Below are 17,515 nucleotides of genomic sequence, written 5' to 3'. Positions count from 1 at the left end.
GAGGGAAAACAGAGACACAGAAATGAAGTGACTTGTCCAAGCTAGCAGACCTGGGAAAAGTACCAATGTTGCTTGATCCCTGATCCAGTACTCCACCCACTGGACCATACTGAATCTGTGAGGAATGAGAGAGATGTTCTCGTTGTTCCAGGATAATCCCTATTTCAAACCAGACTGATCAATCCTTTATATGTCTCTCTCCCTCCCTTCATTAGTACCCATATGCCTTTGAATAAACATACAGCATCCGATTCTGCACGTTAACAGACGTTACCCTCATGCAGCAGCTGCAGAATCACCACCCATGGGGATGGCAGTAAAAGGAAAAAAAGAATCAGAAGGAATTCTGTAATATATAGGAACAGCGAACCCCCTCTAAGCCACCTGAGAGACAGGTACAAAGTCCTAATGAGACATACGGGATACATATGGCAGGGAGCAAAAACATGGTGGTGGTGAAAACGGAGAGCCTGCAGTTCTTAGAAGAGCATACTGCTTTAAGCTGAGCAAACTGCTCCAGGAACCTACACGTTATAGACCTACTACCACCCGCTCTGCCATTCTTTTACTTTAGAATCATCCCTGCCACTTGCTTCCAGCCCCTAACAGCCTGCTACAAAATATCATAAATTATAGAGTACAAATGATGTCAAACCCTGTCCTCAAAGGGAGGCGGGGAATAGCAATCATGTGTTTGCCAGCTTTGAATACACAGAAACCATTTTTGCTCCTAGTCTGCCAAAAAAGGCTCCATTACAGCAAAGGCACCAAATATATTTCCTAACAGATCTCCACCCCAACCTGCACAATACACGACGGAGGGGAGGGGAAACGAAAGGTGTTGGCCAAAGTCAATGGCCTAATCCACTCAACCTACAGGAAATGGAAGTGAAGCGGGGACCTGACATTGCACATTTTCAGATCACAGTCAGAGCTAGCCTTCGTCTGTCTGGCCTCCAGGGAAGCTGGCCTCTGAATACATCAGAGGAGATAAAGTCTGGGGCTGCGACTGTTATCTGAGGATCTTTGTATGCTCCACATCCCGCCCCCATGCAGGGCCATTGTAAATTAAAAGCCTGCAGGCTGCTCTGAGTTACACCAGCTGTCAGCTGTACCAAAGGGTCACCATGTCAGCTGGGAAATGCCACGGCGTGGGGAACACCAGGGTGCAGGTATGCCCAGCCACATCTTTTCCCCTGGCCATACCCTCTGTGCCAGCCACATGGAGGCTGTGTAGCATAGGTGCCATTACGGCAGCTAAACCCCACAAGAGTTTTCCCTGCACTGGGGTGATCCTGCCATACTGGTGTTAGTGCTACTTTGTATCGTTGAGCAAGGTGAGGCAGATGGAGCAAAGCAGTGGTTGGGGCCCTGATATCCAGCTTGAGAGTAGTGTTCATTGGGGGAAGATGGAAAAAGATCTGGGTAAGGCTTAGCTTTTGTCTAGAACTGGGCCTAGAACCATCCCTCACTTCTGAACATCCCTGAAGTAGGAGAAGCTGTGGAATCTAAACCTGGACCTGGACCCATGCAAATGATCTCTCTCTTTATACGGGGCCTGTCTTAAATACTACTATTGCAGTAGCCCATTGGGTCCCCACTGTGCTAGGTGCAGTACAAACAGAGAGACAGACCTGCCCCAAAAAATTAACATCTAAATAGGTTATTGGCTCCTCATTGTTTCACTGAGCCAAACCCAAACCCTGGATCTCGCCTTAATGTTGTACATGTGCAGGGTCTCGTCAGCAATGCTGTTGGGTCTCTTTTCCCCCTCCACCAAGTTTGGGGGCTGCACCTGCCTGGCTTGTCTTATTAAGACTGTAAACTCTTCAGTGCTGGGAATGTCTTATCTATGTTTGTAAAGTGCCATTTAAATTTATGCACTGTATAAATGTTTGATTATAATAATCAGCAAGGAGCAAGTTTTCAAAGGCACTCTAAGTTATGCCTGTAATGTTTCTATGGGCACTGCAATTCCTGTATAATCCCTCACACACGTTGGTTAGTAGTGCATCTGAGTTCCTCTCTGCACGTCCATATACACAGATGTAGTATGTTCAGGTACCTGCCTTGGAAATGTTGGCTCTGTGAGGGGCACTTCATGTAACTGGGTCGAATTTATCCATTTGTGTCTAACTGAACTTTCTGGACACCGCTGATACAGTTATGCAGTTTTGGGCTGCAGTGCTGTATTCCTCCCACCCACCCCCAAAATTAAGAGCTCAAAATGTTACTAACTCTTCAACAATGGCAATGGAAACTGAGGCATGAGCAGGCAGCGATTAGCCCAGGGAAGCTTCTAGCAAAGCAAGGAACAGAACTACTCTCCTAGTTCCCTGTCTTCCGCTTTAGCTTCTCCACCTCCCAGTGCACTCTCTTTATCAACATATTGTGATGGTCTTAGCATAGTCTATGTAGAGTGACCATACATCCCGTTTTGGCCAGGAGAGTCCCTTTTTTAAGCCCTGTTCTGGCCATCCTGACTCTTTAGGCAAAACTGGGCATTTGTCCCATTCGCTCTTGCCATCCAATCATCAGTGGCAAGAGCATATGGGATGAATGCAGTTTTGCCAAAAAAGTGGGGTGTGACCCTAGCGAGGCATGGCGGAACGTGTGTGGGGGCAGGGGGATGAGTGGCAACGCCAGCCCCGCGTGGGTGGGCAGCAGAGGTGGTCCTCCGAGGAAGCGGGCGCTCAGGGCCTCGCAGGGGTGGGGGGCTTTGGGCCAGCCCCCTGCAGTGTCCCATTTTCTCTTTGGGAAAATATGGGCACCCTAAGCCGATGGTCCTACTCTGGTAAGAGAAGTTAATAAATAACAACAACTAGCCTCTTATAAACCGCTTTTCATCAGCAGATCTCAAAGCACTTTTCAAAGGAGGTCAGTACCATTCAGTTAAAGAATTGTATGGTTACACAAGTCGTGCAATAGGTGACAGTACATGTTGCCCACTGCAAATAACGGTTGTGACGGCTGCGTTCTATAGCATACTCCATCACCAGCCTCCAATGGGGCAGTGGATACTATGTCACGTGAGGGATCTTGGCACTACAAGATGCAACTTCTTATCTCTGAATTTCCTTGCTTCTTTGATTGCCGATATTTGGAAATTTGGGTCCAGGATTTTCATTGAAGGTAATGTAGATAAATCATTGGACCCAGATTTGGAAATATGGGGCAGGATGAGGGAGGAAGCTTCTTTAAACAGATGTTTGTATCTTATTGGTTTTGTTTCTTTAGTGGCAGTTTTGTTTAAAAAACCTGCAGTGTTCACTCTTCCCCTTGTAGGCTGTCTCTTGTTTTTAATATGGAGTCAATGAAGGGACGAACATTAATATCAGTCTTTTGTTGTGGTTTTTTTTAACAAAATCTACTCCAAAAACCAATTAACAGCATTACACTTCAATGCAGAGCAGTAATCTGAACTTTCAAAATTTCAGAGTATATTTTTGCTTGCCGAGAATACTTAATACAACAAACAATACATATTGCAGATGTCGGCTACGTCTACACTAGAAACTTCAAAGCGCTGCTGCGGGAGCACTCCTGCAGCAGCGCTTTGAAACACAAGTGTGGTCACGTGCGAGCGCTGGGAGAGAGCTCTTCTGGTGCGCCTGGTAATCCACCTCCATGAGGGGAATAGCTCCGAGCACTGAGAGCGCAGCTAGCGCTTTAAAGCGCTCAAACTTGCTGTGCTCAGGGGGCTGATTTTTCACACCCCTGAGCCAGCAAGTTAGAGCGCCATAAAACATAAGTTTAGACAGGCCCTAAGAATCTCACACAAAATCCCAGTGAGTGTAAATTCATAGTCAATGTCTTAGTTAGTTTTTGAAATTTTTGCTGACATTTACAGAAAACGTGGAAATGGCAGATGTACTAAATGACTTTTTTCACCAGAAGGGTTAGTAGCAATTGGACGTCTAACATAGTGAATGCCAGTGAAAATGAGGTCAGATCAGAGGCTAAAATAGGGAAAGAACAAGTTAAAAATTATTTAGACAAGTTAGATGTCTTTGAGTCACCAGGGCCTGATGAAATGCATCCTAGAATACTCAAGGAGCTGACTGAGGAGATATCTGAGCCATTAGCAATTATCTTTGAAAAGTCATGGAAGACAGGAGAGATTTCAGAAGACTAGAAAAAGGCAAATATAATGCCAACCTATAAAGAGGGGAATAAGGACAACCAAGGGAATTACAGACCAGTCAGCTTAACTTCTATGCCCAGAAAGATAATGGAGCAAATAATTAAGCAATCAATTTGCAAATACCTAGAAGATAATAAGGTGATAAGTAACAGTCAGCATGGATTGGTCAAGAATAAATTGTGTCAAACCAACCTAATAGCTTTCTTTGACAGGGTAACAAGCCTTGTGGATAAGGGAAGCAGTAGATGTGGTATATCTTGACTTTAGTAAGGCTTTTGATACTATCTCACATGACCTTCTCATAAACAAACTAGGGAAATACAACCTAGATGGATTTCAGAGTGGTAGCCCTGTTAGTCTGTATCAACAAAAACAATGAGGAGTCTTTGTAGCACCTTAGAGACTAATAGATTTGTTAGTCTCTAAGGTGCCACGAAGACCCCTTGTTGTTTTTGCAAATAAACCTAGATGGAGTGACTATGAGGTGGGTGCATAACTGGTTGGAAAACTGTTCCCAGAGAATACTTATCAGTGGTTCACAGTCAAGCTAGAAGGGCATATCAAGTGGGGTCCTGCAGGGATCAATTCTGGGTCCGATTCTGTTTAATATCTTCATCAGTGATTTATATAATGGCATAGAGAGTACACTTATAAAGTTTATGGACAATACCAATCTGGGAGGGATTGCAAATGCTTTGGAGGATAGGATAAAAAATCAAAATGATATGGACAAACAGAAGAATGGTCTGAAGTAAACAGGATGAAATTGAAGAAGGAAAAATGCACAGTACTCCACTTAGGATGGATCAGTTGCACACATACAAAATGGGAAATGACTGCCTAGGAAGGAGTACTGCGGGAAGAAATCTGGGGGTCATAGGGGATCACAAGCTAAATATGAGTCAACAGTGTAACGCTGTTGCAAAAAAGGAAAATATCATTCTAGGATGTATTAGCGGGACTGTTGTAAGCAAGACCGAAGAAGTAATACTTCCTCTCTACTCCATGCTGACTAGGCCTCAACTGGAGCATTGTGTCCAATTCTGGGCAACGCATTTCAGGAAAGATGTGGACAAATTGGAGAAAGTTCAGAGGAGAGCAACAAAAATGATTAAATGTCTAGAAAACATGACCTATGAGGGAAGATTGAAAGAACTGGGGTTCGTTTAGTCTGGAGAAGAGAATACTCAGAGGGGACATGATAACTGTTTTCAAGTACATAAAGGTTGTTACAAGGAGGAGGGAGGTAAATTGTTCTCCTTAACTTCTGAGGATAGGACAAGAAGCAATGGGCCTAAATTGAAGCAAGGAATGTTTAGGTTGGACATTAGGAAAAACTTTCTAACTGTCAGGGTGATTAAGCACTGGAATAAATTGCCTACAGAGGTTGTGGAATCTCCATCACTGGAGATTTTCAAAAACAGGTTAGACAAACACCTGTCAGGAATGGTCTAGATAATACTTAGTCCTGCCATGAGAGCAGGGGACTAGACTAGATGACCTCTCAAGGTTCATCCTAGCCCTACGATTCTATAGTTAAGATCATCTTAGATATTACCACAAGATTCCCATGAATATAAAATCAGCTCCTTTTGACCACACAAAATGACAATAAAAATTATTTTGCCCTCTACTACAGGGGTTCAACTACCATGGTTTTAACTTTTATGGCACTCCGATGGGAGTTAACACCATGCAATTAAGAGCAGAATTGTGCACTTGTAACCAGGGAGCTCAGTTCTCATTTAGGCACCTAAATGCAATGTACAGAAGATATGGCCACTGTATTTAAGTGCATAAATGGGAGCGAAACATTTCCAAAAACATGGCCATTAGAATGTAAAACTTAAAATGAAAATCCACAGAAGTCACTGGGACTTTGTTCGGTTTTCATACTATACAATATAGAGACAGAAAAATAAGGCACAGGAAGCTAACATTTTTCAAAGACAACTAGACATTTTTCAAACACAAGTAATTTAGATGTCTTTAAAACAAACAAAGCATTTTATAAATAAGTGATTAGTCCATTTTACCCTCAGGCTTCTGTGGAAGCTTACAGAGAAGAAACATGTTCATTTGGCCACAGAACAGGAAAGTGGTGACAATCTAGCTAACAAATATTTTGTTCAAAATTTGCTCTTGAACTTCATGGAAACAAACACGGACTTTTGAAATCCTGAGAATTTTACCATTTTTATGCATGTCTAAAAACAAGATTTAACCCAATTTAAACCAAATATTGTAATAAAATAACTTTATGACTCTCAGTGAATTGGTAAAGGGATCTAGAAAGAATTTGGCCAGGCTATAGTACTGCCGCATGTATCCTGTGTTTGCTTTGTACGTTGCTTCTGGTTGTTACTTAAGCACCTAGAGCCAGATTTTTAAAGGTCTTTAGGTGCCTAAAGATGCAAAAATCCATGTAAGGCAATGAGGCACTTTTCAAAATCCCACAAGGTGCCTATCTTTTAAAAATCGAGCACTCAGACACTGCAGGGATGGGTGCTATAGATAAGATAGTGTCTCAGACCTTCTGGTGACTAGTGAGAATCTAGCCCAGCTAGACATCGACTGAAAGTTGTGACTATGGGTATATTTACACAGCATTTGGGAGCAAGGCTCCCAGCCCAGATCGACAGACTCAGGCTTCTGAGCCCAAGCTACATCCCACGCTGCAACCTGAAAGCACTGTCTATACAGTGATTTGTAGAGCACCGATGCAAGCCTTGCTTGCCCAAGTCAGCCCACCTGAACTGGGAGACTCGCTCCAAAATGCTGTGGAGACATACCCCGTGTGGCAGTCTGTTCTCCAGGGACAAGTGTTCCTACCGCATTGACTTGAATTGATAAGCCTTGCTGGCAGAACTAGTCAAAGTTTTTCATTTGAAAAAAAAAAAAAGGTTTTGACAAAAAGGCCTTTTTCCCCCAAAAAAAAAATTTTGCGGGGGGGGGGCGGTGTTGTGAAATTTTCCAGGGTTTTGACAAAAAGCCAGAAAACTTTCAGTTTTCAGAAACAATTTTGTTTGCCTACTTTTTCCAGTGGAAGAATGGAAACAGGATGAAGGGGAGAAAAAAAAGTTAAACAAAAAAAATGGCGGTAAGGGAGCAGGGGTAAATTGGAAACTTTACAGGGAAAAATTTGGAAAAAAAAAAATTTATCTTAAACTTTCCATGAGACATATTTCCCCTTTCAGACCAGCTATATTTGCTGGTAATCTCCTGAGGTATGCCAAGGATTGAGAATTAACTAACTGCTTTTTCATACACAGAAGCAGAGCCGATGTGCAGGGCGGGGTGTCACATGCCCACCTCCCAGCCTTCTGCTGGGGTTTATAATTTTATTTCTTTTTTATACTAGGAGTGGGTTCAGAATTGTGCCCCTTCCCCCTATCAACAGGTATGTGTTGCCTCTGCCCAGAAGTGATCTGTCCAGGGGCAGACCCACTGGTGAGGGCTGTGTGGGGAAGTCGCCACGTTACTGCACATGCTGTACATCTCCAAGGTGTCCATTCTGCAGAGCAGTAGAAAGCATCGTGTGTCATGTGTAAGTAGTCGTAGGTTCAAATCCCACCTACTGCGTCGTACAGGAGACTGATATTACTGCCGCTGTCCTGCAACACTAAAACGCGCAATCAAGTTTCACGATTGCAGGGCTCAAAACATGCCTGTCAAGGTCTGTCCTATAAAGAACTAAAAGTGACTGAACTTTAAACCAAACAAAATGAAAGTTCCTGAAGAAAATGCACTAGAAGATGACATTTTAAATTGAGGATGATCAATTTAAACACACATCACACTAGCTAGTGCAGCCTGCTGTCCCAGAAAGCCCTGACAGATGACATACGTACAGTCCCAGGTTCTCAGATAGCTCTCCGACACATTGGGATGAGTTCTCATCACTGTCCTCAGAGATGCCATCATCTGACTTTCATTAGCTTTGATAGAGTTGTGTGGCTAAATCCCTATGAATCATGCTGAAAATCAGCCCCCCAGTGGGATGGGTTTTTTTCAGTGCATCATTTCCCCAACAACTCCATTCATAACAATGGGGGCTGCATGCTAAATCTCATGGAAAATGCTCCCCAAAAGACCCAGTCTCCACAAAGGAGAGAGATGGCTACGCAGCATCGTTCCTCAGCAGCTGAGAACATTTGTACCATTGGCTTCAATTCCAGAAAGTCACTTCCCAAGCAACAATTTAGTGATGTAACCTGGGCAGAGCGCAGTATCTTAAACAGGAAGGAACAAAAATTGGAGAGGAAGGTGATTTATGCCTCGTGGTCTGTCCCTCCCCTTGTTCTGTATATGGAGGCCTAGTCACTGTTTAACCTGAGGTGAATTTAGTGGAGTCATACCAGGGACAGAGCCGTCGCATTGCCCGTCAGCAGAACTGCCAGTGTTTGGCCGAGAAAGAGTCATAATTAGATTGAAACAAGCCTGGGAGCTCTCCCTATCCCACACAAGGAGAGAGGGGAGCTTTGAAGGAACGTGGCTCCCTGAAGCCAGGGAGCAGAGGGAAGGCTCCTCTCAGCTGTAAGTAGAGGAAGGGGAGCTGAGCTCTGCCCCCTTCACTCCCACTCCCAATGAAACTGGAATAGAAGCAAACTAGCTTCTCTCTCTCCCTCTCTGAATAGAGCAGGAGGCTAAACCTGTGTCAGACCCAGTCCTGCTCGCCCGGTCTTATTTTACAGTAGCTCACGTACAACTCACTAACAAATATTAGTGAATTTACACTTCCACAAGGGAAAAGTCTAGGGCGAGTTTTTACCATATGGTTCAGAGACAGCTTTATCACTACATTCCTGTGAAAGAAGAGAGACTAGCTCAAGAGCGGGGACGTAGGTGTGACAGCCACCCTCTTGGCTGGTGCACAAGGACCTCTAGAGCTAAAAAGCTCGAGCTGCTACAGTTTGAGTGGAAGTGCCCAGGCTCCACAGCTGGGGGCCGTAACAATTCACATTCTCTGAAAACAGGCACAGGGGAGCTCTGTAATGCACACTTACCGGTAGGTTACACAGACACCTTTGTACCTAGGCTAGAGCAGTGGGAGAACCAGATCCAAGAGCGGTAAGTACTTCTATATTAATGCTCAAACAAGACATCTTCTGAATTCAACAGACCAGATCCACAAACAAGGAACCCAGCTAGGGACAGCAGAGTGCTAAAGTCTCTACTCTTTCATCATTTTGGCCAAGAATAAGAGAACCACCTCAAAGGAAAAATACATGGCTTTTCAGCCTGGCTGAGGGTATGTGATAACATGCAACATCCTTGTTTTATGGATCCTAGTTGCCTTACAGCTTGGGATTCTCTACTGTCTATCAGGGTATTTATACGGTCACCCATCACTATGGACCTCTATGATATCTAAGCCCTAAACACAGATTCTTCAAAGTCAAATCCACACACAGCTCTGGAACAGACTTTGAAACCAGAAGACAAAGAAAGATCATGAGTCAGCATGAGGCCACAGAATTATACAAGAAAACCAAGCCAAACAGGAAATTTTTTCCATCAGAGTGCTGATAATATGCAGATGACACATCCCCACCTATCCTTCACCCCACACAGCCACACCACTATCACCAAGACAGATGAGATCAGCTCATGGATGAAGAAGAGCTGGCTGAAGCTGAACCCAAGCAATGAAGAGGTGATGCTGGTGGGCAGAGGAAAGTCTTTTCAAGAACTTGCACCCACAGTGCAGGCTCCATTAGTGGCAGGTTCAAAACCACAATTGGTTACTTCACTCTGTAGTCTAGAAGTACTCTTGGATTCCTCACTGATGCTGAGCTCTCACATAGCAACAGCCACATTTAAAATTTTCTACCATCTCTGGTTGGCTAGGAGACTCCACCCCATCCTTGCATACAAAGACCAGACCTCAGTTATTCACACCTTCCTCACCTCTCATGACAGCAATGTGATATACCATGACATCTTCAGCACTTAGGAAACTCCAACTAGAATGAAACGCTGCAGTGCATCTCCTCAGCAACACAGGCTACCATGACCACGTCACACCTGTCCGTTGCTCTCTATGCTGGCTTCCCACAGAATTTCTAATCCAAGTCAATGTCTCGGTGCTTATCTTCAAAGCACTTCATGGCCTGGGCTCATGATACCTAAAAGATCATCGGAAGGTCTAGGACAAAGACCACACTTGACAATTTAACTCCTCTGGTGCACTGGAACTCTCATAAATAAGGGTAAAGTTTGTCTGTACAGGAAACAGAACTTTCTTGGGGGGCTGGTCCCAGACTGTGGAATGAACTCCCCCAGGAACTACAGACCATCACAAACCTCACCACTTTCCATCCCAAGTGCAAGGTACATTTCTTTGACCTTGCCTTCTCTAACATAATGCATAGCAACACGTATATTTATCAAAAAAAAAATAAAGTTGTACTTTATCCAACTTCCCAAGAGGCAGTAGCTAAGTTGATGGAAGAGTTCTTCCACTGCCCTAGCACTGTCTACACCAGGGATTAGGTTGTCTTAACGATGTCACTCAGGGTGTGGATATTTCATACCCCTGAGTGCTGTAGCTGGGTTGACCTAACCTTTTATTTATCACCTGGCCTTAGTCATCTTTGCCCCATCTCAGGTCCTGCCCCATACATAGCTCAGCCAGACTTCTGTTATCTGCCAACAGTTTCAAAGGAGCTTTCTTTACAAATTCAATTAAACCACACAATCACACGTTCTGTATGCATTGAGTATCTTAAAATCATGCTTTGATGGTAGAAGGGGGGGGGGTCTACAGAAAGTGTCAGGCTATTTTCAGAAAACAGATCAGGACTTCATTTTCCTCACTGAAAGTGGTGACCTACCTGCAGGGCACGTCACTTGGTAAATGTTGAGATGTTCTTGTTCTGTCCTTTGCTTCTTACTATGGCAAGGCTACTGATACAGCTACTGTAATAGCCAGCAGACAATTCAGTGTGTTGTTTTGGAGTTTGTTTCTGCTTCGTGACTTCTTATTTTTTAAAGGGTAAAAGCTGTGGGCTGGAGCTGTAGAAGCTATGGCCCTGATTCAGCAAATCACTCAAGCAAGTGTGTAATCCCAACCTTATCCATCAAAGCACATGCTTAATGTTAAACACAGGATTAAATCCAATTGGCTTAAAGTTAGGCATGTGCTTAAGTGCTTTGCTGAATCAGGGCTCGAACTGTCAAAGTAAATCACTAAAAACTGGAAGCTACTATATCAAGCTAACAAAATAAAGAGCTTATTTTCTACATCTGCACATACACACGGCCACATTCACTCCTTCATCCCAGAGCGCTAGGTAAGGTCACAGTGCAGTGATCAAGCTACACAGTGAAGTGGTAGTAAGCCATACTCTGCATTCACTGTAAGAATCCAGGTAAAGTATTCAGCTGTGTATCCCATAAAGAGGACAGGACTACTGCTGGTGGCACTGGACAGCTCCCTCTGCATGTAGTCCAGATGCTGCCAATCACCAGACATCCTGGCCCCACTGGCAGCTTGCCAAAAAATGTCTGCACACAGCAAAGCCCTATGGCATAATAATATGCAGCACATGGGCTGATGTCAATTGATATCCGGGGGACGGGGGGCATATTCTGCTGCAGCATCTATATTCTTTCCAGATCCCTGTCAGCCAGCCCAGGCAGTTCAGATTCACCTACACACTGTTCACGCTGCAGGGTGTTCATTCCACTCAGAGTGCATCTGCCGACCAGGATCCTAGCAGGGGCCCAGAGAACACCTGTCTGCAGCCCCTGTGGAGTCTTAGTCTCAGGTGAGGCTTGTGCTAAGATCTCTACAATAGACTCTTACTATCCTTAGGGGCTTAGAGACTACAGCGATGAGCGCTATAGAAAGACCTAAGATAAACGGAGAGGTAACACACTGGTGAACAAGAGGGTGACCAGCAGTCCAATCGAAAAGGGGACCCGACAGTGTCCGGTCGGATCTACTGCGGCTGGAGGAAGCCCCGAGTCATCACCTGCACCAGCCCCTACTCAACCAGGGCCACCTCCTAGCTGCATCGGGCGGCTGCAGCTCCCAGCCCCGCCTCTGGAAGCAGGACCCTCCCAACCCACACAGGAGGGGAAGAGCAGCAAGTGACGGGGGGAGGGGGAAAAAGTAGTGAATGGGGGGTGGGGCCTCAAGAGGAACGGGCGGGGCAGGGGAGGTTCCATTTTTTATATATTACAAAATTTCTGTTTTTTATATATCACAAAGTTGGCGATTCTAGTGAAGACACTTGTCCATCTAGAAGGGATGGTTATTGTGTCTTCAGTTCTCCCTTTCCTTTCCCACCGTGCCTGCTGGTTTGCATTGCCTATCACTCAAGGTCAGAACCTGGGATCTCTTTTCTGGGCCAGTGCACCCACCGTGTAAAATGGACACTCATACCCTTGCAAATCCTAATGGACCTAACGGAAACGAAGGGCAGCCTCTTCCTTAGCTTACTAGCCAGGGAGCTTTTACACACTTCTATACATTTTAAATTGGGGACTGATGGCATCAAGTTATACACAAATCACCTTATACACAGGAAGACATGGTATTAGTTTTTGGAAAGGGCCAATCCATATTGGGAGTAGGCAGGACAGAGAACTATCTTCTCTTATTCCTAAAAGAGGGGCCCAAGCTCTAGATGAGATCAACTACATACAGGCAGATGGAAAAACTCACCCCTATAAATGAGTATATTCAGAAGGATCTCCATTTCTAATGCTACATTTCATGCAATGTAAACTTTTTGTAAAATGCGTATTTTAGCAAGGATCAAAATAAATTGCTATTAGTTAATGATGGAGTACAGCGCCTCTAGAATAAATAAAACCTATTACTTCTTTAGCTACTTTTTTAGAATGAATAGACAAAAGGAAAGTATCTAGTACTCTGCAGACTGATAGGACTGTCATATGCACACACACGTTTTCCATAGCTTCACGCTCATGTACTGTACCAGTTGGAGTAAAGACATTTCCTAGAAAATACCGTGTTTCTGCCTTTTTGTAAGATCAGCTATTATGTCACTCATTGATCTTCATCACTATATTTCACAGACATTATATCTTTATTTCATCTTCTCATTACTTCACACTGGAAATACACTTTGTTCTCTAGTGGATGAAATTCATCCCTGTCGTGTGGGCCAGCAAGAGGCCTATGCACTATGCTTTACTTGGAGAGCTGAGAGTGAAATTCTGGCTCCACTGAAGTCAATTTAGAATATCAATCTATTTGGTATCTCCATACTTCATATGTTTAATGTCTGGATTCTCAGAATTACAGCTGTATAAAACAGTGCAAAGTACAAAATACTAATTTTTAAAAAGCACTAAAATAATTTCAGAATATATTTTAACCTAAATAAAGTAACACAGTAAAATCTCCCATCCAAGATTTTCAAAAGTGGCTAGTGATTATGGGTGTGCCAAGATTTGAAGTCCCTATCTTGAGACACCCAAACGGTAGCTGATTATTCAGAGCACCCACCCTTTAAGATGTCTTATGTAAAATCACAATTCAGGTTCCAAATATCATGACACTGCCTTAAAGATCACAAGATTTTTTTTAAAATAGTGTTGGTTTTATTTGCTTTCTAGTTTTTGAGTATTTAGGTGAACTCGGGTCATGTTTTCAAGCTTTTCTCTGCAACCATGAGGACCAGAAGCTTATCTGGGTTTGTTTTTTAAAATGAAAGCCACATTTCTCACCTAAGCACTTGCTTCTCTTCTCTGGGTTTCTAAGAAAAACACCATATATCAAAAGGCTTGCAATAAAATCATGAGCGTTGGCAACACTAAACCTTGGCCTCCAAGCATGCTTTCTGAAATCTGTAATGTGCAATTTGTAGGGTATTTAAGCCCCTGCTCCTGCACTAAGTGCAATGCAGGAAACCCCTCTGCACCCAGGCAAAGCACTGACTTCAGCACCCTACCTATGCAGAATATCAGAACCTAACTCAACCATGCATTTTGATACAGAATGTGCATAGAAAAAGGCTATATTGCAGCAGATATAAAACCCCTGTTTTGCTGCCAAAGCAAACCTGAGGCAAAGTGCTTAAGTCTTTACCCCCTATTCATATTTAGCAAATCTCTCCAATATTCTCCACTGGAGTTTTTTGCCAGACTGCAGGAGTAGGCCCACCTTGATCAGATTTCACTGGTCAGTGGACTGAATCATCACATTACTTCCACATGCTTTTATTCCTCTTTGGTGTGTCTTCCTAGCTACTCTTCAAAAAGTCCTGGCTTGGTTGTGTGACACATCAAATGACCTACCTACTCTATTGCTCAATGTACCTAGCATTCTGCTGGTACCCTACAAATGATCTCATGCAGTGGGTTTATTCAGGTTTCAGAGTAGCAGCCGTGTTAGTCTGCATTTGCAAAAAGAAAAGGAGTACTTGTGGCACCTTAGAGACTAACAAATTTATTAGAGCATAAGCTTTCGTGAGCTACAGCTCCAAATGCATCCGATGAAGTGAGCTGTAGCTCACGAAAGCTTATGCTCTAATAAATTTGTTAGTCTCTAAGGTGCCACAAGTACTCCTTTTCTTTTTGGGTTTATTCAGTTTGTTTGTTTCCCAGCTGCATGCAACCGAAGAATTTTTGATTGTTTCACTGTCTGGCTAGTCTCTGTCATATCAAGTATAAAGCCTGTGAGCACGTGTCTAGTATTGGCACCTTTGTTGGTTGATCCTCGGTTTCTTCTTGCCATTAAGGTGGCTGGCTGTGTTGTGCCTTGGAGAAGTGGTTATCTTCTTTGATTCCACTGAGAGTTTAAATAGCCACAGAAAACAGATTGTTCTTTATTTTTTTTCCCCCACTTAAATTTTTCCGTTCACAAATGCATTGGCCACTTCAAGGTTTTAGTCACTGCATTTTAAGTATCATGTGTGGCCATTTGAGCTTTTGCAAAATAATTATTAAACAATACAATTCTAATGTCAGGTTTCAGAGTAGCAGCCGTGTTAGTCTGTATCGGCAAAAAGGAGGACTTGTGGCACTTTAGAGACTAATAAATTTATTTGAGCATAAGCTTTTGTGAGCTACAGCTCACTTCATCGGATACATGTGTAACTTTTGAACAGATAGAAAAAAGTGAATCACTTTTCATTAGATTAACTTCCATTGTTTAAAAAAATAAATGATTCTAGAGAGCACTGGGACATTTATACTTTCACAGAAACCTTCTAAAGCTTTCCTGGCTGCCAAAACCCCACTGTTCTTAATTAAAAATGTCAAAAGCAAAAATATTTAATTTCTACAAGGAGCACTTGCTTTAATTTTTGCTCCTCCAGCTTAAAAAATAAAAAGCCTTCACCAGAGAAATTTTATATTGAAGTAGCATGAAGAAAAATCACTCTGTAATTCATTACTTTTTTCTGGAAAAATCTAACCTTATACAATTAAGTTTTGTAAGGAAAATGAAGATTCTACCTGTCTTATGTTAAAACAGGAACTAGAGAGGAGTGATATATATTTAAATCTTCCCAAAACAACCTGAAATGCTAAAACTATTTTTTCAGAGCTTCACTCTCTGGACTGGGATTAGAGAGGTTTGTCGTACAATAATGACTTTCTTAGTCAAGCAAAATTCCCGCAGACTTCTGTGGGAGTTTTGCCCAAGTAATGACTGCAGGATTGAAGCATTAAACACAGACAGGGCACACAATCAACACTCCTTGTCTTCTTCCGAGCTCTGTCATGTTACCTGTTCTCCTGTGATTGCCTAATTAGCTGGCCTACAACAATGAATTTGTTGTAGCAAATCAGGAACTAAATCCAGGACCTCTCAATCCCTCATTTCTAAAAGCAAAACCAAACCCATTTAGTTGAACTTGCTAATAAATCAAGTCTTCAGAGAAGAGAAGAAATCATCTCTGTGCTACAGGCGGATAAATTCTAAAGAAAAAAAATGACTTGCCTCTTCCATAATATCTGATTGTATATGAAAGAGTGGCTCCAGACACAGCTGGGAAACTAGAAACCTACTACACTTTATTGGTCCGAAAATATGAGGGATGGCTCTGCAGCAGCTCCAGGCATCACAAATCTCCTACAGCTTCAGAAATCCCATGATCTAACTCACCGGAAAGGACAAAGCTAACTGTAGGGCAGCCTTATTTTGGGGAGGGGGGGGGGAGAGGGGAGACTTTAACATCCCATCTGACTTTTAAGTGTGTGTGTGTGTGGACGGGGGCATCTTTTAGGCGAGCAGCGTCACATGCCATCTACCAAGGAGAGGCGGCTGTTGAGATCCTCCTGAGGAACTAACGGGGGGCGACACCGTTTGCGGGCGAGGAGCCCCCCACAGCACAGCCGCAGGGTTGCCGGACTCCCTGCACGCCGGAGCGCGGCTCACACACGAGATCAAAGCAAAGACACAACCACGCGGACGAGCCCAGCCAGCCCCGGGCTGCCCCCCAGCGGCCCCCGCCCCCCAAAATCACGCCCCGAGGCAGCCTTTCCAACACCCCCCCCCCATTTGCAAGCGCCGGCCCAAATTAGCCCCCCAGGTTTCCCTTGCAAACCCCCCCGGGCTGGGAGAGAGGCACTTGCCAAAGCCCACGGCGGCTCCTGCTTCTTTGCAACGCCGCCCCCCCCCCGGGGGGGAAAATCCGCCCCCCACGCCCGGGGGCGAGGCGGGGGTCTTACTTTTCTGGCTGGAGTAGCCGGGGTAATAGCCATAGTAGCCCGTGATCCGTAAGATCCTGTCCTCGATGGTGGCCACCCCGTGGGGCGCTGCCGGGACATCCATGGGGAGCGGCTGGGGGGCAGCGGCGGCTGCTGCTGCCGCAGCTCCTGGTGCAGCCGGGGCTCTGGCTCCGCCGCCTGGCGCAGCACCGGCTCCCCCCCGCCGCCGCCGCGCGTCCTGCGGCTCCGCTTCGGCCACGGCTGGCCCGGGCGCGGGGCGAGGCTCGCCCGCCGCTGCGGGGGGGGGGGGGGGAGAGCGGTGGGATGGGGGGGGGCAGGAATACATTGGGGGTCAGCGGATGGGGGACGGAGCACCAGGAGGGCAGGGAGTGGGGGGAGGAGAGCGGTGGGATGGGGCAGCAGGGGGATAGGGGCAGGAACACGGGGGTCAGAGGGTGGGGGGCAGGGAGGTGGGGGACAGGAATACATTGGGGGTCAGAGGGTGGGGGGCTGGAGCACCAGGGGGACAGGGAGTGGGGGGAGGAGAGCGGTGGGATGGGGCATCAGGAGGATGGGGGGCAGGAACACGGGGGTCAGAGGGTGGGGGGCAGGGAGGTGGGGGACAGGAATACATTGGGGGTCAGAGGGTGGGGGGCTGGAGCACCAGGGGGACAGGGAGTGGGGGGAGGAGAGCGGTGGGATGGGGCAGCAGGGGGATAGGGGCAGGAACACGGGGGT

General features: G+C 45.0%; 1 protein-coding gene across 1 annotated transcript in view; it reads right to left on the bottom strand.

Moving 5' to 3' along the window:
• Positions 1-16,991, bottom strand: part of SLC35F4 (solute carrier family 35 member F4) — a 186,975-nt gene extending 169,984 nt beyond the window's left edge. Inside the window, exon 1 of the mRNA XM_038407982.2 lies at positions 16,799-16,991. Coding sequence (XP_038263910.1) covers positions 16,799-16,901 — 103 coding nt within the window. The 5' untranslated portion in view covers positions 16,902-16,991. The remainder of the gene's footprint in view (positions 1-16,798) is intronic.
• Between the last annotated feature and the right edge of the window lie 524 nt (positions 16,992-17,515).

The sequence above is a fragment of the Dermochelys coriacea genome, chromosome 6, assembly GCF_009764565.3.
Source record: "Dermochelys coriacea isolate rDerCor1 chromosome 6, rDerCor1.pri.v4, whole genome shotgun sequence".
NCBI classification, from domain to species: domain Eukaryota; kingdom Metazoa; phylum Chordata; order Testudines; family Dermochelyidae; genus Dermochelys; species Dermochelys coriacea.
The sequence above is the reverse complement of the archived record's forward strand: the minus strand, read 5'-3'. Positions and strand labels throughout refer to the sequence as shown.